This window comes from Capricornis sumatraensis, chromosome 15, assembly GCF_032405125.1.
Source record: "Capricornis sumatraensis isolate serow.1 chromosome 15, serow.2, whole genome shotgun sequence".
Classification (NCBI taxonomy): Eukaryota; Metazoa; Chordata; class Mammalia; order Artiodactyla; family Bovidae; genus Capricornis; species Capricornis sumatraensis.
Genome location: NC_091083.1, coordinates 49,493,658 through 49,518,006, shown reverse-complemented (window position 1 = coordinate 49,518,006; position 24,349 = coordinate 49,493,658). Strand labels below are relative to the sequence as shown.

The 24,349-nt window shown below is 43.6% G+C and overlaps 1 protein-coding gene and 1 non-coding gene across 2 annotated transcripts in view; both read right to left on the bottom strand.

The window, feature by feature from the left end:
* The window catches only part of LARP4B (La ribonucleoprotein 4B), a 57,533-nt gene that overhangs the window by 5,658 nt on the left and 27,526 nt on the right, over positions 1–24,349 (bottom strand). The window contains exons 5-14 of the mRNA XM_068986986.1: positions 13,772–13,850; positions 12,961–13,097; positions 10,589–10,692; positions 9,224–9,334; positions 7,406–7,459; positions 7,108–7,317; positions 5,066–5,172; positions 4,335–4,586; positions 3,360–3,405; positions 789–953 (exon numbers count right to left, since the gene is read on the bottom strand). Of these exons, the coding sequence (XP_068843087.1) occupies positions 789–953; positions 3,360–3,405; positions 4,335–4,586; positions 5,066–5,172; positions 7,108–7,317; positions 7,406–7,459; positions 9,224–9,334; positions 10,589–10,692; positions 12,961–13,097; positions 13,772–13,850 (1,265 nt within the window). The remainder of the gene's footprint in view (positions 1–788; positions 954–3,359; positions 3,406–4,334; positions 4,587–5,065; positions 5,173–7,107; positions 7,318–7,405; positions 7,460–9,223; positions 9,335–10,588; positions 10,693–12,960; positions 13,098–13,771; positions 13,851–24,349) is intronic.
* Positions 19,995–20,066, bottom strand: TRNAC-GCA (transfer RNA cysteine (anticodon GCA)). The gene has a single exon. It is a non-coding gene; the product is annotated as a tRNA-Cys (tRNA).

Here is a 24,349-nt window from a genome sequence, read left to right as displayed (position 1 = left end):
ATGCGGAATCCTCTCAATCTCGAAGGCTACAAACAGGAGCAGTAATCACACACCAGTATGAGACAACTAAAGACCTGGCTTAAAGGGTACCGTGACCCTGCCTGGCACTAACGGTCTCTGCAGGTTTCCCCAGGTCCAGATGCTATGGATGGGGTCTGCCAGGCAATGCCTTCCCCAACCCAGAGTTGGGGATACTGACTTAGATCAGGGGGCAGCAGGTGGGGCGATGGTGGGAGGGGGAAAGGGCATAGGGGTGATGGTGGTGAGAGCCAGGCCGAGAGCTCAGCACGGTGCTGGGCGAGGCGTTCCGGCCCCTCACCCTGGTCCTGGCAGCAGCTCAGTCCCTCTGCTGTTGCCGGCAGCAGAGCCACAGAGAGCGCCTGGTGCCCACAGTGCTCGTCATCCCCAGGATGGAGTCACTGCTAAGGAGTGACCCCTAGGAGCGTGGCAGCCCACAGAGGTCACCAACCGCCCCCCCGCACCGTATTACAGTAAAGTTGCTTAGGCTTCTAGTCATTCATGTAGATTATTCAAAACATGTTATTTCTGGCATGATTCAGATTTTTCTTTTTCACTCTGCTGATCTGTAAAATGAAAGCAGGTCCTAAAAAATAAGAATAATGACGCAACCTGCATTTCTATAACCCAGCAGCGCAGGGCTCCTCTCTGACCCTGCCGCTCAAAACCTGGGAGGTCACTGCATCACTTGCCCTCCACAAGCCTCTTCCACATGTGGAAACAGCACGCCTGTGAAGAGCAAGAGCAAGCATCAGGCTCGGACATCTTACCCTTTCTTTGGATGTTCCTGCGAGCAAGCCAGACAGCCTGTTCTCAAACAAGTCCTCTGTCTTCAAATGCCCTGCTGCCCCAGGCAGTGGGGGGAAGCTGGACAGGCCTAATTCGAAGCTGGGGGATGGCGGTCTGGGTGGCGTTGGAGACTGAGTCTGACTCCTCTGAAAGAGAAGAACACGGTGCAGTTGCCCAGGGTAGCTGGGCAAGAGGGTCTCAGAAACACCTCCCTAGTCTCTGAGGTCCTCAACCCTGCCAATGTGGTCACCTATCAAAGGTCACCTGGTTAGGCAGCTTCACCCATGAAAGCGGAGCTGAAAAGGCAGAAGGAACCGCAGGGCTCTGCCAGCCACGCTCAAACATGCGGTAAGAGCTGGGTGTGTGTGACACCGAGATCTCCAAGCAGCTGACACAGACCAGTGGGACACAGCAAAGTCCTGAGAACCTGCATCTTGACATTAACCTTATTCACCTCCACACAAGTTCTGTTATCTAAGAAATTATAAGAGGAGAAAGTAGAAGAAAACAAAAATCATGCTCTTAACTCTGTACAACTTATGTTAGAAATTTCACAAGGATTTCCATTAAAAAAAGTTTAATAGAAAAGGGAGGGGGGTTTTAGTTACCTGAAAATTAACTTATTGAAACTCCTAGTATTTTTAATCAGCATGTAAAAGCATGGTATTTAACAAGAGATTCTATCAGACTCCCTGACTTCAAAAATGTAAACTCAGCATGATACGCAAGTAAAACTTTTAAGTCCAAGACCTCAGGAGAAAGGCGGTGATGTTTTTTTAGTGGAACGCTCCTAGTCAGCCTACTAGCAGCCGTTCTGAGCACCCAGCTCCTGAGCTAAGAGAGATGAGGTGGAAAGGGGACGTGAGCTTACACTGGGGAGAACACAGGTATTTTTAGCTGAATGGTGGGCTACTTGGATGGAAAGTCATGCCCTCCTGGGGCTTACTTCACAGGAAAGGCCACAATTTCCCAGAAACTTAATACCAACAGGCATCTCTACAGAAGTAAAATCTAGAGAAACTGTGGTAGAGCTCAGGAGCCCAGGTCAAGGATGAAATCAAGCTGACCACTGCCCAAGTACGCGCTGGAGCTCTGGCCTTCTCCTCTGCGGCACTGGTGCCTACAGGCCGCCAACTATGCTTATGCGCGTGCCCTCCTCCGAACCAGGCTGCACTGTGCCCTGCAGCCCAGCACACGCTGGGTCATGCTCACCTCAAACCAATTTTCAGAGGCTTCACTTTAAAGCTCTGCACGTTTCTGAGGTGAACCCAGCTTTTCGGAAGACGAGCATTTCTAGGAAGGAAGACCTGGCTTTTAGGACCAAAGAGGCAGCGTTTGAACATTTTTAGAGTCTGAATGGCTTTAGGTGAGGCATGAGTGCCATCCCTGGTCCCAGGGAGTGTGGCCTGGCCTCCAGTTCATGTCTGCCACCTGCCTCTAAGCTTCTCAGGTGCTCAGAACACCTACTGCACCAACAGGCTCACTGTCAAATACACACACCTACACGTGCGTGGGCATCTGAGTGGTTCCAGGCACGAACACACAGATTAGGAACACGACACAGAACGAGACTGGCATGGCTATGGGATACATTTCCCCCTGGAGATGATGCAGTGAGCAGGGGGATGACTCCTGTGGGGTGACCAGGATCTCAAGAGACAGATGCCCGTTCTGTTGGTCTAAATGTACAGAAATTCATGCATTCCAACTGGAACCAATCGACACAAACTGCCTTACCAAAGGAGTCACCAAAAACTAGACTGAACTGACAAATATGGTAAAATCAGGATGTTCACTTATTACCCACATGCACTTTCTAAACTCTAGGCAAATAAAAAGCTACGTCCTGTAGGGGGAGCGCATAACTCGATGGCTTGGGGTCCTGATGGAGAACTGTCTCAGGGTCTTCTCCAGCTTCCAGGTGAGGAGCTCTGTATAGAGAGCCCACGTCCACAGGCACAGCGCCCACAGTGGCAGGTGCTCGCCCCCATCGGAGCGCTGCAGAGCCACCTAGAGGGAGAGCTGTGCAGTCACTAAGTGACACAGTCACCCCTGTATGCCCATCACTGACTGATTTTGGGTCTGTCCTGACTGTAAGCTACAGAAGGCACTGTGTAGAATACTTTCCACACAGTGGGTACAGAGTTAAATATTTTGAATGAAAAACACTGACGAGCCAATTCCTACGTGGGAGGAGTTCATTCTGCTTGTCCAAACTCACGGTCCCAGTAATTTCAAAGTACAACACTACCTGGTTACCCATACAGAAAGCACCCATCTGGATGCCTGTGGATAAACCACACATATGCAAGCCGCCCCTGGGTGCACCTGTGTGCTGCACAGGGAAGTCAGGGGTTTTTCAGGAAACCAGCCATCACCTCCTCTTCAGAGCACTGAAAGGGGCCATTATCACCCAGCCAACACCACATGGCGAGAAAACCGCAGGACCATGTCTAAAAGCTCCTTATCACACCTTCATCAAACCTCATGCTTGTTCAGTGTAAGTGGGGTTGAAACGTCAGGCAAAAGTGGCAGGGCTCCGAGGTACTCACTGTGAACTTCTCCTCCCGCTTCTTCCGATAACCAAAGGAGCTCTTCCTAGAGAAGAGGAAAGCAGCAGACTGTGACCTTTTCCACTCGAAACAGATTTCACTGAGCACAGCATGTGCACGTTCAGTCTTCACAACTTTGTAATCTACTATAGATGGCTTTAGAGTCTAAAATCCCAATCTTATAAGGAAAACAAATTTTATAATAAAGAAGTAAAACTGAGGTCTAGATAGGGATATAAAAGAAAACATTGATTTAAATAATTTTCCCATTTATAATTTTTGTTATGATATGAATATTTGAATATCCATTCAGCTGGAGTGGCAAGGTGTGTAAAATCTGACACAGAGCTATAAAGGTGAATTGCAGAAAAGAAAAAAAAAAAAAAAAACCAGCAACGATGATCCATTGGATTGATCATCCAAGGGCACAGCGCCCAGGGAGCCTGGTCCACTCCCAAGCCCCCAGCCCTCACTCCACTGAACCACACGGGGCTTCCTCTCCCATCTGCCAGCCTTTCACTCCATGGTTCCCAAGGCATGTTTCCAAGGTTCAAGGTCTAAACCACTGGCTTCAGTGCCCTTCCCCAAACTCGGCTTAAGCCCAGCAACAACCCCACCTTCCGAATGGATGTCATGCAGGCCTGAGAGCACCAAGACACTTCACTGCCCTGATGGCTTCCATGCTCTGATAATCCATACAGCTGCCCAGCCAGGGCCGGCACGTTAATGACCAGGACCAAGGGTCTGGCCCACCCTCAGTTCCATGGAACAGTGTCCTGTCACCACAAAGATGGGACCAGTCAAGTCTCTGCTCTAAAAGTAACCAACCCTGTGAGTGACTATACAAGACCTTGGATAGTTATAGCCTTCCCTTTGATTTTCTGTGAGGGACATTTAAATTCATGGAGTTTGACACTACTAATAGTTTTAAGTAGTGCCCACAGTACCCGTCCAACAGAAATCATGAGCACTCACCTCCCTCTGCCTAAGCCCGGGGAGGACTCAAAGCTGCTCTGCTCCACGCGCCCGGGCCCCACGTCTCTCTTGGCAAAGGCCGGAGGGTTCTGGAGCCGAGCTCGCGGCTGTGCCGTCTGCCTCACTTGTGGGCTGCGCACACCGTTCATCAAGCGATCAGCAGTGAAGTTAAATATGGAAGGACTTTCCAGCAGTCCGGGACCCCTCTCTGCACTGGGGATGGCATGGCGCAAGTGAGACTTACTAGGATTCCTGCAGATGAAACATTTGTGCACACTCAGTTCCCAAATGATCACGGTGTTAGGAAACAGGTGTGCCAATACAGAAATGGCTGAGCAAAAGTCTGCTCTCTACTTAGGGAAAATATCAGCAATGATACTTTAAGCAGTCAGCTCCTGACACATCTGGTAAAGCAAACCTAAACACAGCATCAATGTTTCGCGTGGCTGCAGCTACATCCAAATGGAAAGCAGACACACACAGAGGCAGTGCACCCGTCCCCATAGGGTGCTGGGGCACACACGGCAGGGAGCTCCATGCTTGAGTCTTTCACCCCAGTGGGCCGGACTGCTGGTCACACCCACTGGCAGTGAGCAGGACACAGCCTCTCCACTGAGTGTGACCACTGAGTGTGATCACATGCACCTGCTAGCCTTTGGCAGTGCACAGTGTGGTGGCAACCTCCTGTTACAACCCTGCAAAGACTGCAGCCTTCCCCCTCACAGACTTGCCTGCTCCTCGGAGGGTACTGTCTGAGTGAAGCCAGAGGAGATGCGGCAGGTTTGAAGGTTGGAGACGTGAACCCATTTATAAATCCAGTATTTGGAAATGGTGTTACCTAGAAAACAGACTTCAGGTTGGTTCAGTCTGGTACCGGATGTTCACATCACACTTGGAGCACTCACCACGTGGAAGAGCGCTGGGCAGGATGACTGCCAATGGCCAAGGTGTCCTGAGAGCCCACAGCAACCGCCGGGAATCTGCCTCACACACATGGAAGGGAGCATCTGCCCAGAAGCCCACCCCCTGACCCCCACCTCCCTCGCTGAGCACAGGCAGAGCACGGGACCCACTCGCTCGTTTCCAGAGTCCCAGTGCCCAGGCCAACACCCCCACTGTGCCAACACCAAGCCAGCAACTCTTTGTTCCTGGTGACTTCAATAAAATCCATCAGAGTCCTCAATCCTAGGGACAGTCAGGGATCTGTGTCATAATCATGACCTCTGAGAGGCTCTGAGTATCATGGTATTTTCAGATCATTCATAATTATGTCCCAACTCACAATTCATGGTAATATACTACATACAAATATACTAACATATTATGTCAGAAAAAAATTAAACAGGGTCACAGTGCCCTTAAAAGACACAATACTAAATATAATCTTAAAATGTAAAATAGCTTAAGTGAAGAATTTTAAATATCAGCCAATTATTTTTTAAAAATCTAGTCATAAAAATAAGATAAAACTTAGCGTTGAAATGGTTCTTTTTAAAAAAAGATGAAGAGGGATCACTCCAGTTTTCTGGATTCTGAACTGTGGTTTCAAACACTTTCTGTATAAACAACATTCCTTGATTGATCCAAGGCATTTAACCCCCAAGTGCCACCCAGTTCCCGCCTACATTAAAATGAAAGGAAGAGTCAAAAAGCTGGCGATTCCTCTTAACTAGAGCTAACCGAAAGCTATAATAATAGGATGACTAGAAACAGTTCAAGACCAAAATAAAATCATTCAAAATTGTAAAAGAAAATGAAACCAACAAAAGGGAAATTCTGAGGGAGAAAGATGCAGTGAGACCTGTGTGAGCATCTCTGAAGTTCTTCTGTGGAACCACTGTGTACTTAGAAACATACCTACCACAGCAGAACTAGGTCCTGAAGACTGTATCATGGGAGAACACTTGAGATCAATCACTTCGTATGTGCAATTTTACACGTAAAACTACGGAATTTAAGTAACTGTGCTCAAGAGTTAAAGTAAAAATAAACTGGTTGCTAAGGCAGCTGGTAACACAACTTGTTGAGAACTAACTGGCCCCATCTCGCCACTCCTGCTCACAATGACACAACCTGTTTTAGAGCAGTTGCTGGGCCTCACATGGCCCAGCCAGACCAAAGGGACCAGCCACTCGTCCAGACGACTGATGCGGAGGTGAAGGACAAACACAACCAGAGCCCAGAGACAAAAGCACCCAGTAGGCCTCCTCTGGAGCAACCATTCACCTGAGAGTGATGGACACTGCCACAGTCCTAGTTTGCAAAAAACAGAGCATCAGCAATGTGCAGTGAAGCCTGCCATCCGTCCTCCATTGTCCGGGACTGTCACAAGCTTAGGAAACCCCATTCTCCCCTTCAGACCACGCCCCACTGCACCCCTTCTGTGCTCAGAAGGGCCCAGCTATCCCACAGCTCATGACCACATGTCGTGCTGTTCTCAGGGCTACACAGCTAGGAGAGGACACACACGACAGGAGGGAGGCAAACGGGCAAAGGATAGGGATTGCATCATCAGAGATTTCTTCAAGTTTTTGCAGCTATTTATCTCCCAGTGACTGAAAACCCCCCACAGAGCGTGAAGGCCCATCTGACCGCACCACCTGAACTGGCATCCCCCTAGAAGAGGTCTCTATCGCCAGCCATCTGAACTGGCGTTCCCCTTAGAGGAAAGTCTCTATCACCCACCATCTGAACTGGCATCCCTTTAGAGGAGGGCATCTACTGCCTAGCGTGCCAAGGGTCTGCGACAGGAGCTCCAGTAAGGCCGACTCACCAAGGGCGGGTCAAGATAGCTGTGTGTCGCTGACCACGTCTGGGGGGCTATCAGGCTGTACAGAGGGAACTGCTGCTGGGGACTATAGACTGGAGGTAAGTAAAACGACGCCGTGTAGCGCTGCTGGGTGTAGAGGCTCATGTCCAGAGGCCTAAAGCCATTCTTTGGCAAAAACGTGTTTATAGCTATTGCCTTCGCCTTTATCCGTGCCTATGTGAAAACACAGAAGTTTCTGTTATTAATAGAATACTCAAGGACACTGATCTGCAGGTAAAGCATAACCAATGGTCTTGCTTACCTTAATTGGTTTTCCTTGAAAGGTTTTGACTTCTTCTCTCAGATACTTGTAAGCCTGAGGACAAAATCATCCATAATACCATTGTGTTAATCTTATAAGATGAACCTACAATTAATTCAGTACCTCAAGTAAGCAATTATGTAGTAGAATATGGTGGATGAGACCTACAACAAGGATTCTTCACCTTTTTTGGGTCATGGATTCCTTAAAAGATCTGGTAAGAGCTATGGAGCCCCTAGCCCAAATTCTCAAATTAGTATGATGTTATAAATTGATTACCCGTCATTAAAGAGAAAAAAGGAAAAAAATTCTCACAAGCAGTATCTGTATATAATTTAAGCATTAACAGAAAGCACACAGCATTTCACAGACCCTACGCCAAGAGTCCTCACCTGGGAGAACACCAAGCTCCTAGTAATAATGCCATGGGCACTCAGAATCACATGGCTTGGGGTTGCAATGTTCAGAAGTCACTGCTTAGACAGCTCCTTGGTCATCTCCAAGTTCTCCTACGTAGCTCTGAGGGCTCTGCATCCCCCAAGCTGGCCGTGTTCTCCGTACTGGTGGGGGGCTGGAGAGGTGGCTGGCACCTGATCCACACACCTGCCTTCTCTCACCTCCCATCACTCTGCTTCTCCTGGTCCCTCTCTTTCCCTCCATTCAGGTAAAACTTGTCTTTCAGGCTCTTCTCTCTCTCTCTCCTGAAGCCCCTGCGGTCTCGCCATGCACACCTCACATTCCACGGCTGTTCCTCTACACAGGCGAGTGCTTCCTCTGAACACGATGCTTCCTTCCACGGCAGGGAGCCATCTGAATGCCCCGCCTCCCCCAGGGCTCCTCAGTGCCTTCTCATGCACCTCATAACACAAGGCTGCCCAGGCAACGTTAGAGTCAGGCACAAATTTCCCAAACGCTTTTCCAAATATTGAAATCATTCTCTGCACAGAGATAAGAACAGAACCAGTTTTCCTGGGCTGCCCATGTTACATGTCCTTAGAAAATAACGCCTATGCTCTGCACACTGCTACAGAACTGTCTACACACACACACACACACACACACACACACACACCTATTTAGGATTTCCCTGTACTTTAGGTTCACTGTAGATGGTGACTGGAGCTGTGAAATTAAAAGATGCTTGCTCCTTGGAAGAAAAGCTATGACCAACCTAGACAGCATATTAAAAAGCAGAGACATTACTTTGCCAACAGAAGTCCATCTAGTCAAGCTATAGTTTTTCCAGTACTCATGTATGGATGTGAGAGTTGGACTATAAAGAAAGCTGAGCACTAAAGAATTTATGCTTTTGGAACTGTGGTGTTGGAGAAGACTCTTGAGAGTCCCTTGGACTGCAAGAAGATCCAACCAATCCATCCTAAAGGAGATCAGTCCTGGGTGTTCACTGGAAGGACTGATGTTGAAGCTGAAACTCCAATACTTTGGCCACCTGATGTGAAGAACTGACCCACTGGAAAAGATCCTGATGCTGGGAAAGATCGAAGAAGATCCTGATGCTGGGAAAGATCGAAGGCGGGAGGAGAAGGGGACGACAGAGGACGAGAGGGCTGGATGGCATCACCGACTCAAGGACATGAGTCTGAGTAAACTCCAGGAGTTGGTGATGAACAGGGAGGCCTGGCATGCTGTAGTCCACAGGGTTGCAAAGAGTCGGACATGACAGAGCGACTGAACTGAACTCATAGCCAATCGTCACCCCTGTGCCCACACTGAGCCCTACCATGTACTGACTGCAAAGTGCTGGTAAACTGCACTTCACAGGGGGTATGGGGCAGGGGTGCACAAGGAAGAACTTACCTGTTGTGCATCAGCTTCTGTTTCAAATGTAATAAACCAATTATCATTATAGGCAAATTCACAGTTTATAAATCTCGGTAAGTTATCTCCTTTAAATAGTGCTTCTACTTCCTACAGGAAACAGAGAAGTTAGAAATTAATTCTCAACTGTGCACCGTTGGTCTTCACTAAAGAAACATGAGGCCTGTTCTTAAGGACAGATGCTGAAAAGACAACCCCAGCTCATCGAAGTCCAGGGCTCTCTCTCCAGGTGGCTGAGGCATTTGAAGTAGCTTCCAGAATTACAATCCCATTGTGACAGGAAATAAGGTCACAACCCACTGACAGTTCTCCCAAACCCCAAGAGACCAGTAATTAAATTAACGGAAAAATACCAGTAGGCTAACGATGACACAATTTAGAGTGGGAGAAAGATAATTTAAGAAATCAAAAAATGAGCTGAACTTTTGACACTAACCAGATTTACCCTCCCACATAAGATAATTACAAACAAAATATATGAAATAATGGCTTTCAGACAGTGTACCCTGGGCTGTGCGGGATAGCATTCCGTAGAAGAACAGGTACAGATGGTCTAAGAGTGCCTGACTCATGGGTGGGGCTTCTAGGATGTGGTGTCAGGAGGGTGGGCAAAGGCCTAGTACAAAGCTACAGAGTTCAGAGAGCTCTGTACTTAGGACACAATAACCTGGAATGGAGAGAACCTCCGCTCTCTCCAGGATCAGGGAGAGTCTCTAGCAGCCAGAGCGGAAAACGGAGCTCACACGGGACCACAGGTAGCCCTCAGGAAACACTGGCCCAGGGTGAGGCCAATCGGCTTCCACGGGTCCAAGTCACTGAAGTGAGTCACAAAACAGCTCAGAAACATGCACAGGAAGGAATACAAAATACTCTGTACCCAAGCAAGTAAAACCCCAAACACCTGGCCCACCCCAAATTTGCCAGGTGCACAAAGAAATAGAAAAATATGACTTACAGTGAAAAAAATCTACCACCAAATTAGACTGAGAAACACACGGACACTGGTATGTTGGCTCAAGTTGAGTACAAGCCACATGGGTGTGCACAGCACCCCTCACTGTGAAAACACTTGCTCTGAGAGTTATTCAAATGAACATGTTCTCTGTCTCAACTTGGTGGTTTACTATTCTTACTTCAAAATGAGTAACTATTGAAACCTTTTTTCTTTCTAACTTCTAAATACTAAAGTTACCATAAACTCTATTTTTTTTTAATGTAAAATGTAATGAAAAAGCGTTATAGTATGTATTTTTGGTTTCGGATACATCTCCCTAAAAACCACAGAACAAAGGAAAAAACATGCCTCCAAAAATCCAAGTGTCTTTCTGAGGAGAAAGGACTTACTTCTACAGGGGTGGACTCAGGTATCTCGCGTAGTATCACTATGCAACGGTTCTGATTTGGCCTTACTTTCTCTCCCTTCTCATCCACTTGGACTAAAGGTAAAGCTGTAAAGAGAAGAGAAACGGATAGTACACAGATATTAAAATAAATCCACTATCTGCACTCCACTGCGATCTGATGGAGATCTCCACAAGGACATATCAGACCATATTCCCAGGCACATTAAAGAAAGCTGTACACAATGGGGAAACCATCAAATCTGTGACAATTAAAACATAAACTATGGAAAGGTTCAGACCAATCTCATGTGTCACATTTAGGGGCTCTGGGGAGTCTTGCAGGAGCTGCAATTGAGGCAACTCTGTGACATACACCCTCCACAGCTTAAACCATCCCAAGCCCATTACAATGCAAAACAAAGCCTTTCTCCTTTCTATAAGTCCCCTGTCTCCTTACAGCTTGATTCTGAACTCAGAGAAGCTACCAAACACTCTTCCCTTAGCCTCCCCTAGTGATGGATATTCCTCGACCAGAGTCCACCGTCGAAACAAGGGTCAACACTGCCAGCCAGCACGGGGACAGGCCCAACTCAGGTTTCACTAGCTTTTACCTTATCTCCTTTTTGTTAGGTTTTATTTTCTGGAGTCACTCTGTTGAGAGTCTATCACAGGCAGACTCAGGTCACCACACAGCAACATCACAACCAGGGCCCAGAGCTGTGCACCCCTGTGCAGACACGCATTACTACCCTCAGGAGTGGAATCATCATTTCATGATGGGTTCACTAATTTGAGAGGATGATAAGGGCATACTATGAAAAAGTTCAGGCTAATAAATTAGACAAGCTACATGAAATCGAAACATTCCTTAGCACCAAAGTTCACGTCTGGGAAGTAGGGTCTATGAGAGAAAAATGCTCAAGGCTCACAAGGTTTCTGGAAAATCCTATCAAACATTAAGAAAGAAATAACACCTATTCTACAGTACAAACTCTTCTGAAACACTCAGACAATACTTTCCAATCCAGCCTATGAAGCCCAAATAAAAAATACCAATAGAACCTTTTGAAAAATCAAAATTTCGATTTCTGAAAATCACATGGAAATGCCAAGCACTTAGAAGAGCCAAGACCAAGCTGGAGATTCACAACTACTCGAAGAATGACGACACAGTGAAGCCAGTACCATCTGCAAGCTACAGCAATGGCATCAAGACAGATAGATGGAGGACAGACACTCGGCCCAGAGAGAAACCACCAGGGAGTTTACCCTGGCAACTGGCCCAAAGGCAGTGCCCTGTGGAAAGCAGAGCCTTCTTAATAAATGGACTGGAACGGCAGCACATGCACATGTGAGGGCGTAGAGAGCCCACACCACATAAAAATCAGCTGACAATGGACCACAGACCTAACAGTGTAAGCCCTAAAACTACGAACTTCTGGGAGAAAACCCCAGAAATGCAGCCTTGGATTAAGCAAAGATTTCTTAGGTACAACACCAAAAGCAAGATCCATAAAAGAAAAAAATTAATAAACTGGGCTATATAAAAAATTCAAAACTCTGCTTTTCAAAAGACACTATTAGGAGAACAAGGAGAAGCCACAGACTGGGAGAATATATTTGCAAACCATATTTCTAATAAGGACTTAAATATAGATCACATTTCTCAAACTGCATACATATACATGCCCCTCAAATCTCAGCTGTAAGAAAACTAAAAAAAATAAGCCTGATGGGCTGCTGTCTATGGGGTCGCACAGAGTCGGACGCGACTGAAGCGACTTAGCAACAGCAGCAGCAGCAGCACAGTGGCTTTTAAAAACAAATAAAATGGTAAAGTTGTGGAACTTCCATCTGCAAAGTGAACCAGGAAGTTCACACCTAAAATATCTACCCTTCCTGAATTCCCATGGGTCTCTGAAGTAACCGTGAAACTTCCCTTCGACATTGCCAAATGTCCAAGAAATAACTTCATTCACAATTTGCCGTTAAGGAACAACACAATAATATATCACCAGTACTTCAGCAGGAAGCAGGAATTTGGAAAGAACTCCTGTGACAGGGCATGCTGATTCACATGCACACTCCTTCACCCTGAAGAGCTCGACTGCACCTCTCATTCACACTCTTCCCGCTAGCCCGTTCGACTCTCAGCACCCATAACCTGGGATGCGCCTGAGGCTGTGGTTCCACAGCACACTGACGCCCAGTGTGACGTGCACCTCACCAGACTGTCACAAAGTCTGGAGGGTGACAAAGGCACCACTTGCCGTCGAGTCCTTAGCGCCAATAGCTGTGCCTCTAAGTGTCACGCTGGCCAGAAAAATGCCGTCTGGACCATGGACGACACAGCCTGGACTGCAGTCCACTTACATCTCAGCACCTCAACAATCAGGTCCATGTCGGTGCTGAGCTTCTTGATGTGGTCCAGGTTAGCTACTGTGGTGATTGGCACGTACTGGTCACTGTCCATCTGTGATATAAGGTACATGTCACTAGCAAGGTTCTCCCTGCAGAAAGAAGACAATCTTTCTTAGTTCACAGCTTTTTAAAAATTTTTCACATCTTTATTAAAAGGAAGCTTCATGAGAGGAATGAGTGTGTACGATGTACTCTGCTATTTGCCATCTCTCTGACCTTGGGTCAATTTTGTCAAAGACATCTGGGGAAGCAGAGAGAGCAAGTGTACTGCACTTGATACAATCAAAATCAGTACATAAGTCAATCTTTAAAAATTATTTCTAGCTTATCTCTGTTCTAAAAAAGTGTTTGAGAAGCTTATTAAAAATAGAAACACACTTCTTAAACCAAGGAACCCCAGCCGAGAGAATGAGAAAGTAAGAAAAACGTGAAAAGGCCAAGAAAAGCTGGTGCCCAGAGTGCTTGTGGTTCGGGTGGAACAGCCATCAGAGAGACTATGGCTCCACCCCTGGCCTCCCAGCTTCTGCAGCAGAGGCTGGGAAAAGCAGGGAAGTAACCAACCTCACCACGACCTGTGAGACTTGCTACCTACGGCCCCGCCCCTGAAGCCTGATTTCAGGGGCATGGGATGGCGATAGGAGACCTTGACTTCCTACAGATGGATGTACAGACACATGTTAACATGTAAAGTACTACATCTATACAGAGTAACAACATGAAACACCTTAGGTACCAGCTGCTAGAAAAACACTACCATCCTTACCTAGACAAGCAGAATTCCAATGTCTTTTTAAGTACTTCCCGGGGGTCTTCCTGGCTTTCTGGTTGAGATTCATTCCCTCCTACATAAAGGCAAAGGAAAACTGGCTTAAGTTCACCAAGCACTTGATTCAGTATAGCAATTTTAATGGTTTCAATATACATAGTAATCTACCTACATAACAGCAAATATAAAAAAATTATTTTACAAGGAAATCATATAGGCAAACAAAAGTAAACAAAAAATCCCTTACCCCCTAAACAAAAACAGTTTCAAAAAATAACCTGAGGAGTAAGATTTATTAGCAAAGTTTAGCAGGAGCTTTTGTCTCAATTCAAAAAGGATTTTCAGGTGACCTACAAGCAGACAAGATGCTGAAAATATAATAAAGGAAATAAAGTAACTAAAGAGTTTTTAGACACAACTATATATATTTGCATGGCATAATAATAATACATGCAGGATTTTCTAACAAGAGACACTTGCATTTTAAAAGTCAAAGTTAAAGACCATCAAAATCAAAGACAAAGTGGAAACACTGATGACAAAGAGAAAGTAAGTGTTTTATATAAAGAGCTTCAATAAAATCTATCTCCCACCAGGAAAAAGACAAACCAAAACAAACAAAACTAATGGACCTAATGAGGCTGAAAATTAGAAATAGGCCTTGAAGCCGCAGTCACATTCCATCCCTTCATCCAGACAGGGCTCTCATGCACACATGTTCAAGTCCACACTGAACGGATAGCACTGCCTCCTGAGATACCTCCTGCATGCCGGGCACTGCTGCAGAGCTGCCTGTGTGTGTGCTGTGTGCTCACTCATGTCTGATCTTTGTGACTCTGTGAACTGTAGCCCTCCAGGCTCCTATGTCCATTGGATTCTCCAGACAAGAATACTGGAGTGGGTTGTCATGCTTTTCTCCAGGGGAGCTTTCTAACCCAGGGATCAAACCCATGTCTCCTGTATCTCCTGCACTGGCAGGTGGGTTCTTTATCACTGAGCCACCTGGGAAGCCCCAGTAGAGCTGCTTACTCAGCCTCAGAGAGGCAGTATCTGCTCTTAGAAGGAGGCAATCAATAGCCAAACAAGTAAACAGTAAATAGAATCGGACACAAAGGAGAAAAGCACAGGGCACAAGCAGACTCAAGGCAGAAGGAATAATCAACAAGCTCGAAAACAGGTCATGTGAAATTAGTCAGCTAGAGGAATACAAAGAAAAAAGAATGAAGAATAAGGAAGAAAGCCTACCTGACTTGTGATACACAACCAGCAGTATTTCTGTACACTAACAACAAACTACCCAAAGAAGAAACTAAGAAAACAATCCCACTCACAACTGCAAGTGAAAGAATTAAAAACCCAGGAATAAATCTAACCAAAAGGAGAAAGATCTGTAAGCTGGAAACCTGAAGCTACTGAAGAAAGAAATTAAAGACAAATAAATGAAAACATATCCCCATGTTTTTGGGTTAGAAGAAAACTGTGAAAATCTCCATGTAAAAATATTCCAAGCAATCTACAGATTCAGTGCAATCAATCCTTATCAAAATTCCAATGGCATTTTTTGCATAAGTACATTAAACAACCCTAGAATTTGCATGGAACCAAAAGACTCTGACTAGCAAAATAAATCTTGAGTAAGAAGCACAAAGCTGGAAGCACCACACTTCCTGACTCCAAAGTACTTTGAAAAGCTGTAGTTATCAAAAAAGTATGCTACTGGCATAAAATAGACATACAGACCAATAGAATAGAACTGATAACCCAGAGATAAACCCACATGTATGTGACCAGCTGATCTTCAACAATGCTGGCAAGAATACTTAAGGGGAAAGGACAATTTCTTCAATAAATAATGTTGGGAAAACTGACAGCCACATGCAAGAGAATTAATGAAACCCTTATCTTACCTCATATACAAAAACCAACTCAAAATGAATTAAAGACTTACATGTAAGAGCTGAAACTGTATAACTAAAAAAAAAAAGAAACACCCAATGTAAAAAAAATGTCCTAGCCATCAGACTTGGCAACAATCTTTTTGGATATAACACCCAAAGCACAGGCAACAAAAGCAAAAATAAACATGGGGACTACATTCCATTAAAAAGGTTTTGTACAGGAGAACAAGATGGCAGACGAGTAGGTGGACGTGGAGTACATCTCTCTCCACGGATACATCAGGAATGCACCTTCAGACACAGAAGTGCATGCAGAACACAGGTTGAGAGTGGACAGGAAGACCTGACCAGAGGAAAAGAATAAACAGAACCATGCAAAACTCAATATCAAGCCCTGAGCCTTTGGAGTGGGAGCACTGACTCCAAGACTCTAGACTATCAGAGAACTAACCCCAGAGAGTATCAAATAGAGAGAACTCACACAAAGAAAACCACTTGAATACAAGACCTGGCATCACCCAACCACCAGTAGAACCCTGTGCAGGACTCCTCATCTAACCAACAAACAAAACAAAAGTACAATCTCAATCATCAGCAGACAGGATTACCACCTCACTCAGCACTGCTCATCAGAGGACAAACAAACACACACTCAGCACAAATCTCACCCTATATGAAGCTGACACAAACCACTGGACCAACCTTACAAGGGCAGAAACCAAAAGGAAGAAAAAATTCAACCTTCAAGCCTGGGAAAAGGAGACCTCAAACACAGTAAGTTAAAAAATAATAATAATAATGAAAAGGCAGAGAAATACCACACAAATGAAGGAACAAACTAAAAGCACAGAAGTCCAAATAAATGAAGAAGAAATAGGCAAACTACCTGAAAAAGAATTCAGAATAATGATAGTAAAGATGATCAAAAACCTTGAAAACCGAGCGGAGGAAATGCAAGAATCAATTAACAAAGACCCAGAAGAATTAAAGAATAAACATACAAACAACACAATTACTGAAATTAAAAATATTCTAGAAGGAATCAATAGCAGAATATCTGAAACAAAAGAACGAATCAGTGAGCTGGAAGATAAAATGGTGGAAATAACTTCTGAAGAGCAGAATAAAGTAAGAAGAATGAAAATAATTAAGGATAGTCTCAGAGACCTCTCAGACAATATCAAACACACCAACATTCGAATTATAGGGGACCCAGAAGAAGAAGAGAAAAAGAAAAGAGTATGAGAAAATTTTTGAAGAGATTATAGTTGAAAATTTCCCCAACATGGAAAAGGAAATAGTCAATCAAGTCCAAGAGGCACAAAGAGTCCCATACAGGATAAATCCAAGGAGAAACATGCCAAGACACATACTAATCAAACTAACAAAGACTAAACACAAAGAAAGAATATTAAAAGCAGCAAGGGAGAAGCAACAAGCAACATACAAGGGAAACCCTGTACACTTAACAGCTGATCTTTCAGCAGAATCTCTGCAGGCCAGAAAAGAATGGCAGGTTATATTTAAAGGACTGAAAGGGAAAATCTACAACCAAGATTACAGTACCCAGGCAAGGATCTCATTCAAAATTGATTAAGAAATGAAAAGTTTTTCAGACAAGCGAAAGTTAAAAAATAATTCAGTACCACCAAACCACCTTTACAACAAATGTTAAAGGGACTTCTATAGACAAAAAACACAAGAGAAGAAAAATGATCTACAAAATCAACCCCAAACAATTAAGAAAATGGCAATAGGAAATTATCTATCAATAATTACTTTAAATGTAAGTGGATTAAATGCTCCAACCAAAAGACACAGATTGGCTGAATGGATACCAAAACAAAACCCATATATATGCTGTCTGCAAGAAACCCACTTCAGACCTGAAGACACATACAGACTGAAAGTGAGAGGATGGAAAAATATATTCCATGCAAATGGGAAGCAAAAGAAAGCTGGAGTAGTAATCCTCATATCAGACAAAATAGACCTTAAAATAAAGAAGATTACAAGAGATAAGGAAGGACACCACATAATGATCAAGGGATCAATCCAAGAGGAAGATACCCTCTTGGGTACAATATCTATGCACCCAACACAGGAGCACCTCAACACATAAGACAAACACTAACAGACATGAAAGGAGAAATTGACAGTAACACAATAATAGTAGGAGACCTTAACACCCCACTCACACTAATGGACAGATAGTCAAAAGAGAATATTAAGAACGAAACACAAGTCTTAAATGATACATTAGATGAGATGGATCTTATTGATATCTTCAGGACGTTCCATCCAAATGCAAAAGAATACATCATCTTCTCAACTGCACATGGAACATATTCCAGGATAGACCACATACTGGCTCACAAATCAAACCTCAGTAAATTTAAGAAAACTGAAATTGTATCAAACATCTTCTCTGATCACAATGCTATGAGACTAGATATCAATTACAAGAAAAAAGTGTAAGATACACAAACACACGGAGATTAAACAACACGTTTCTAAATAACCAACAGGTTACTGAAGAAATCAAAAGGGAAATAAAACAATTTCTAGAAACAAATGACAATGCAAACATGACACCTCAAAACCTATGGGATACAGTGAAAGCAGCTCTAAGAGGGAAGTTTACAGCAATACAATCCCACCTCAAGAAACCAAAAAAACATCAAATGACAACCTAACTTTACACCTAAAACAACTGGAAAAAGAAAAACAAAAAAGCAACCAAAGTTAGTAGAAGGAAAGAAATCAAAAGATTCAAACAGAAATGAATGAAAAAGAAATGAAAGAAACAACAGTAAAGGTTAATAAAACTAAAAGCTGGTTCTTTGAGAACATAAACAAAACTGACAAGCCTTTAGCCAGACTCATCAAGAAGAAAAGAGAGAAGGATCAAATCAACAAAATTAGAAATGGAAAAGAAGTCACAACAGACAATGCAGAAATACAAAGGACTGTGGAGACTATTATGAACAACCATATGGCAATAAAATGGATAACCTGGAAGAAACAGACAGATTCTTAGGAAAGTTCAATCTCCCAAGACTGAACCAGGAAGAAACAGATATTACAAACAACCCAATTACAAGCACTGAAATTGAAGCTGTGATAAAAAATATCCCAAAAAACAAAAGCCCAGGACCAGATGGCTTCACAGGAGAATTCTATCAAACATTTAGAGAAGATCTAATGCCTATCCTTCTAAAACTCTTTCAAAAAATTGCAGAGGAAGGAACACTTTCAATCTCATTCTACGAGGCCACCATCACCCTGACACCAAAACCAGACAAACACAGCACAAAAAAATGAAACTACAGACCAGTATCACTGATGAACATGGATGCAAAAATCCTCAACAAACTTTTAGCAAACAGAATTCAGTAACACATCAAAAAGCTCGCTCTTTCCCTACTGCCATGGAGCCACGCAGAGGGGGAGGTTCGGGTGCATTAAAGATTTGGCTCCACCTATAACCCACCGCCATGGCCGAGGAAGGCACTGCTGCTGGAGGTGTAATGGACATTAATACTGCTCTGCAAGAGGTGCTGAACACCGCCCTCATCCACTATGGCTTAGCATGTGGAATTCACAAAGTTGCCAAAGCCTTAAACAAGCGTCAAGCCCATCTACGTGTGCTTGCATCCAACTGTGATGAGCCTATGTATTTCAAGCTGGTGGAGGTCCTTTGTGTTAAGCATCAAATCAACCTGATTAACGTTGATGACAACAAGAAACTAGCGGAATGGGTAGGCCTCTGTAAAACTGACAGAGAGGGAAAACCCCATGAAGTAGCTGGTTGAAGTTGTGTGGTGCTTAAGGACTATGGCAAAGAGTCCCAGGCCAAGGATGTCATCAAGGAGTACTTCAAATGCAAGAAATGGTGAAATAAAACACTGAGTTCTTGGGGAAAAAAAAAAAAAGCTCATACACCATGATCAAGTTCGGTTTATTCCAGGAATGCAAGGATTCTTTAGTACACGCAAATCAATCAATGTGATACACCATGTTAAAAAACTGAAAGATAAAAATCATATGATAATCTCAATAGATGCAGAAAAAGCCTTTGACAAAATTCAGCACTCACTGATGATTAAAACTCTTCAAAAAATGGGCATAGCAGGAACCCACCTCAACATAACAAAAGCCATATATGATAAGCCTACAAAAGGCAAAAAAGGCAAAGCACTCGCTCAGTCATGTCCGACTCTTTGCGACCCTGTGGACTGTAGCCTACCAGGTTCCTCCGTCTGTGGGATTCTCCCGGCAAGAGTACTGGAGTGGGTTGCCATTTCCTTCTCCAGGAGATCTTCCCAACCCAGGGATCGAACCTGGGTCTCCTGCATTGCAAGCAGACGCTTTACCGTCTGAGCCACCAGGGAAGCTCTGATAAGCCTACAGCAAACATTATTTTCAATAGTGAAAAACTGAAAGGATTCCCTCAAGATCAGGAACAAGACAAGGGTGTCCACTTTCACCACTATTATTCAACATAGTTCTTGACATCCTAGCTACTGCAATCAAAGAAGAAAAAGAAATGAAATCCAGATCAGAAAAGAAGTAAAGCTCGCACTGTTTGCAGATGACACGATACTGTACCTGCTGCTGCTGCTGCTGCTAAGTCGCTTCGGTCGTGTCCAACTCTGTGCGACCCCCATAGACAGCAGCTCACCAGGCTCCACCGTCCCTGGGATTCTCCAGGCAAGAACACTGGAGTGGGTTGCCATTTCCTTCTCCAATGCATGAAAGTGAAAAGTGAAAGTGAAGTCGCTCAGTCATGTCCGATTCTTCACAACCCCATGGACTGCAGCCTACCAGGCTCCTCCATCCATGGGATTTTCCAGGCAAGAGTACTGGAGTGGGGTGCCATTGCCTTCTCCAGATACTGTACCTAGGAAACCCTAAAGATACTATCAGAAAATTACTAGAAATGAAGAAGTAAAGTTCTATTTGCAGATGACGTGATACTGTACCTATGAAACCCTAAACACACTATCAGAAAATTACTAGAGCTAATTATTAGTGAATTTAGCGAAGTTACAAGATACAAAATCAATACACAGAAATCATTTGCATTTCTATATACAACATGAAAAATCAGAAAGAGAAACTAAGGAATCAATCCCATTCACCACTGCAACAAAAAGAATTAAATATCTAGGAATAAACTTACCTGAGACAAAAGAACTGTACACAGAAAATTATAAGACACTAATGAAATAAATCAAAGACAACATAAACAGATGGAGAGATTTTTCCATGTTCTTGGGTAGGAAGAATCAATATTGTGAAAATGACTATACTATCAAATGCAATCTACAGATTCAATGCAATGCCTATCAAATTAGCAATGGCATTTTTCACAGAACTAGAACATAAAATTTCAAAATTCATATGGAAACACAGAAGACCCCAAATAGCAAAAGCAGTCTTGAAAAAGAAGAATGGAGCTGGAGGAATCAACCTTCCTGACTTTAGATTATCCTACAAAGCTACAGACATTAAGAGAGTATGGTACTGGCACAAAAACAGAAATATAGACCAATGGAACAAGGTAGAAAACCCAGAAACAAACTCATGTACTTCTGGGTACCTTATTTTTGACAAAGGAGGCAAGAATATACAATGGGGCAAAGACAGCCTCTTCGATAAATGGTGCTGGGAAAACTGGACAGCTACATGTAAAAGAATGAAATTACAACACTTCCTAACACCATACAAAGATAAACTCAAAATGGATTAAAGACCTAAATGTAAGACCAGAAATATAAAACTCAGAGGAAAACACAGGCAGAACACTTGATGACATAAATCAAAGCAAGATCCTCTATAACCTATGTCCTAGAGTAACATGAAACAAAAAATACAAGTAAACAAGTGGGACCTGATTAAATTTAATAGCTTTTGCACGGCAAAGGAAACTATAAGCAAGGCAAAAAGACAACCCTCAGAATGGGAGAAAATAATAACAAATGAAACAACTGACAAAAGATTAATTTCCAAAATATAAAAGCAGCACAAACAACTCAATGCCAAAAAAACAAACAACTCAATCATAAAGTGGGAAAAGACTTAAACAGGCATTTCTCCAAAGAAGACAAACAGATGGCTAACAAACACATGAAATGATGCTCAACATCACTCATTACTGGAGAACTGCAAAACAAAACCACAATGAGATATCACCTCACACCGGTCAGAATGGCCATCATCAAAAAGTCTACAAACAATAAATACTGGAGAGGGTGTGGAGAAAAGGGAACGCTGTTGCAGTGTTGGTGGGAATGTAAACTGATACACCCACTATGGAAGACGGTATGGAGATTCCTGAAAAAACTAGGAATAAAACCAGCGTATGATCCAGCAATCCCACTCCTAGGCATATACCTGAGGAAACCAAAATTGAAAAAGACACATGCATACCATTGTTCACTGCAGCACTATTTACAATAGCTAGAACATGGAAGCAACCTAGATGTCCATCGACAGATGAATGGATAAAGAAGTTGGGGTACATATACACAATGGAATATTACTCAACCATAAAAAGGATTGCATTTGAGTCAGTTCTGATGAGGTGGATGAACTTAGAACCTATTATAGAGAGTGAAGTGAGTCAGAAAGAGAAAGATAAATATTGTATTCTAATGCATATACATGGAATCTAGAAAAATGGTACTGAAGAATTTATTTATTGGGCAGCAATGGAGAAACAGACATAGAGAATGGACTTATGGACATGGGGAGAGGGGAGAAGAGGGTGAGATGGATGGAATGAGTAACATGGAAACTTACATTACCATATGTAAAACAGATAGCCAATGGGAATTTGCTGTATGGCTCAGGAAACTCAAACAGGGGTCCTGTATCAATCTAGAGGGGTAGGATGGGTAGATGGGAGGGAGGTTCAAAAAGGAGGGGATATATATGTATACCTATGCTTCTGAACTGTGGTGTTGGAGAAGACTCTTGAGAGTCCCTTGGACTGCAAGGAGATCCAACCAGTCCATTCTGAAGGAGATCAGTCCTGGGTGTTCATTGGAAGGACTGACACTGAAGCTGAAACTCCAATACTTTGGGGCCACCTCATGCGAAGAGCTGACTCATTGGAAAAGACCCTGAGCTGGGAGGGATTGGGGGCAGGAGGAGAAGGGGACGACAGAAGATGAGACGGCTGGATGGCATAACCAACTCGATGAACATGAGTTTGGGTAAACTCCGGGAGTTGGTGATGGACAGGGAGGCCTGGCGTGCTGCGATTCATGGGGTCGCAAAGAGTCAGACGTGACTAAATGACTGAACTGAACTGACTGATGGCTGATTCATGTTGAGCTTTGACAGAAAACAACAAAATTCTGTAAAGCAATTATCCTTCAATAAAAAAATTTTTTTAAATTTCAAAAAAAAAAGTTTTTGTACAGTAAAGGATACAATCAACAAAATGAAAAAACCTACTGAACAGGAGAAAATATTGACAAATCATGTACCTGATGAGGGGCTAATATTCAAAATACATAAGGAACTCATATAACTCAGTAGCAAAAAAAAAACCACCTATGATTAAAAGAAAAAATGGGTAAAGGACTTAAACAGAGTTTTTCAAAGAAGACATACAGAGAGCCATGCTGGGAGCCAGTGTGAGGAATCCCGCCCGTGACAAGGTCATGAGGAAGGAAGCTGACATACGCAAGGCGTGCTCAGACTTCAGGGACCCCTCTGGAAATTCCTAAGCATGTACCCCAACAAAAATCTGCCGGTTTTTGTGCTCTGCTTTTCCACTCTTCTGACATTTTCTGGAAAAAGTCAATTCAGGGCTTTAGTCTTCTGCATTTGAAAGAGTGTTTCAATCCAAATACCCCTCTGATGGCTTTCTAGCCTGCCTGCAGGACTCGTACAGCTGCGCATGTGATTGTTTGAGGCCTCCTGACCGCAGGAGGCACAGGAAGCTTAAAACATCATAGGAATGTAGGAGCTTCCGAGGAGTCAAAATCTTTAGAATAGGACTGATTAAAAGTTTCATTTGTTGAGTCAATGCTTGGTGGTGAATTTTCATATCCTTTATTTTTAGATTAGTTGGTATATAGAAAAACAAGTAGTAGACCTTGTATTAGCAACATTAGATCTTTGAGTTAAGTACCTTCTTTGTTATAACCCACTGCGCCTTTGTTCTATAGAGATGTAACCTTAGCTCTTTAAGGAGATGTAGATTAAAGAAAAACACTTCAGGGGAAACAAAATTAACATTCATTAAGGAAGAGAGCCAAAAAGTGTTAACAAGCCTCTTGGCCAGAAGATAATGTAAATCACCTGAGACCTTTTGTATACAAAATGATGTATAGAAAGAGTCTGGGCTGCGAACGCTACATAATTTTGTGTTACCCATTGATCTCCATGTTTTATCAAAAGTATAAAAGGCCTTCTCAACAATAAAGGAGCGGACCAGCTTCTCCGACCAGCTTCTCGGACCAGCTTCTCAAACTAGTCTCTCGGCCTGGTTTCTGGGGAATCTGGCTCCCCCCGTGTCTCTCTCTCTCTCTCATTTTCTCTCCCTTTCCCTCTCTCTGCCCTTTAATTTCAGGCTGAATTTCCATCTGGGGCGCGGAGGCTCGCCAGGTCTACTTATTTGCCCTGGCTGTAAAGACCCGCGCGAAAGGGAGCTTAAGGC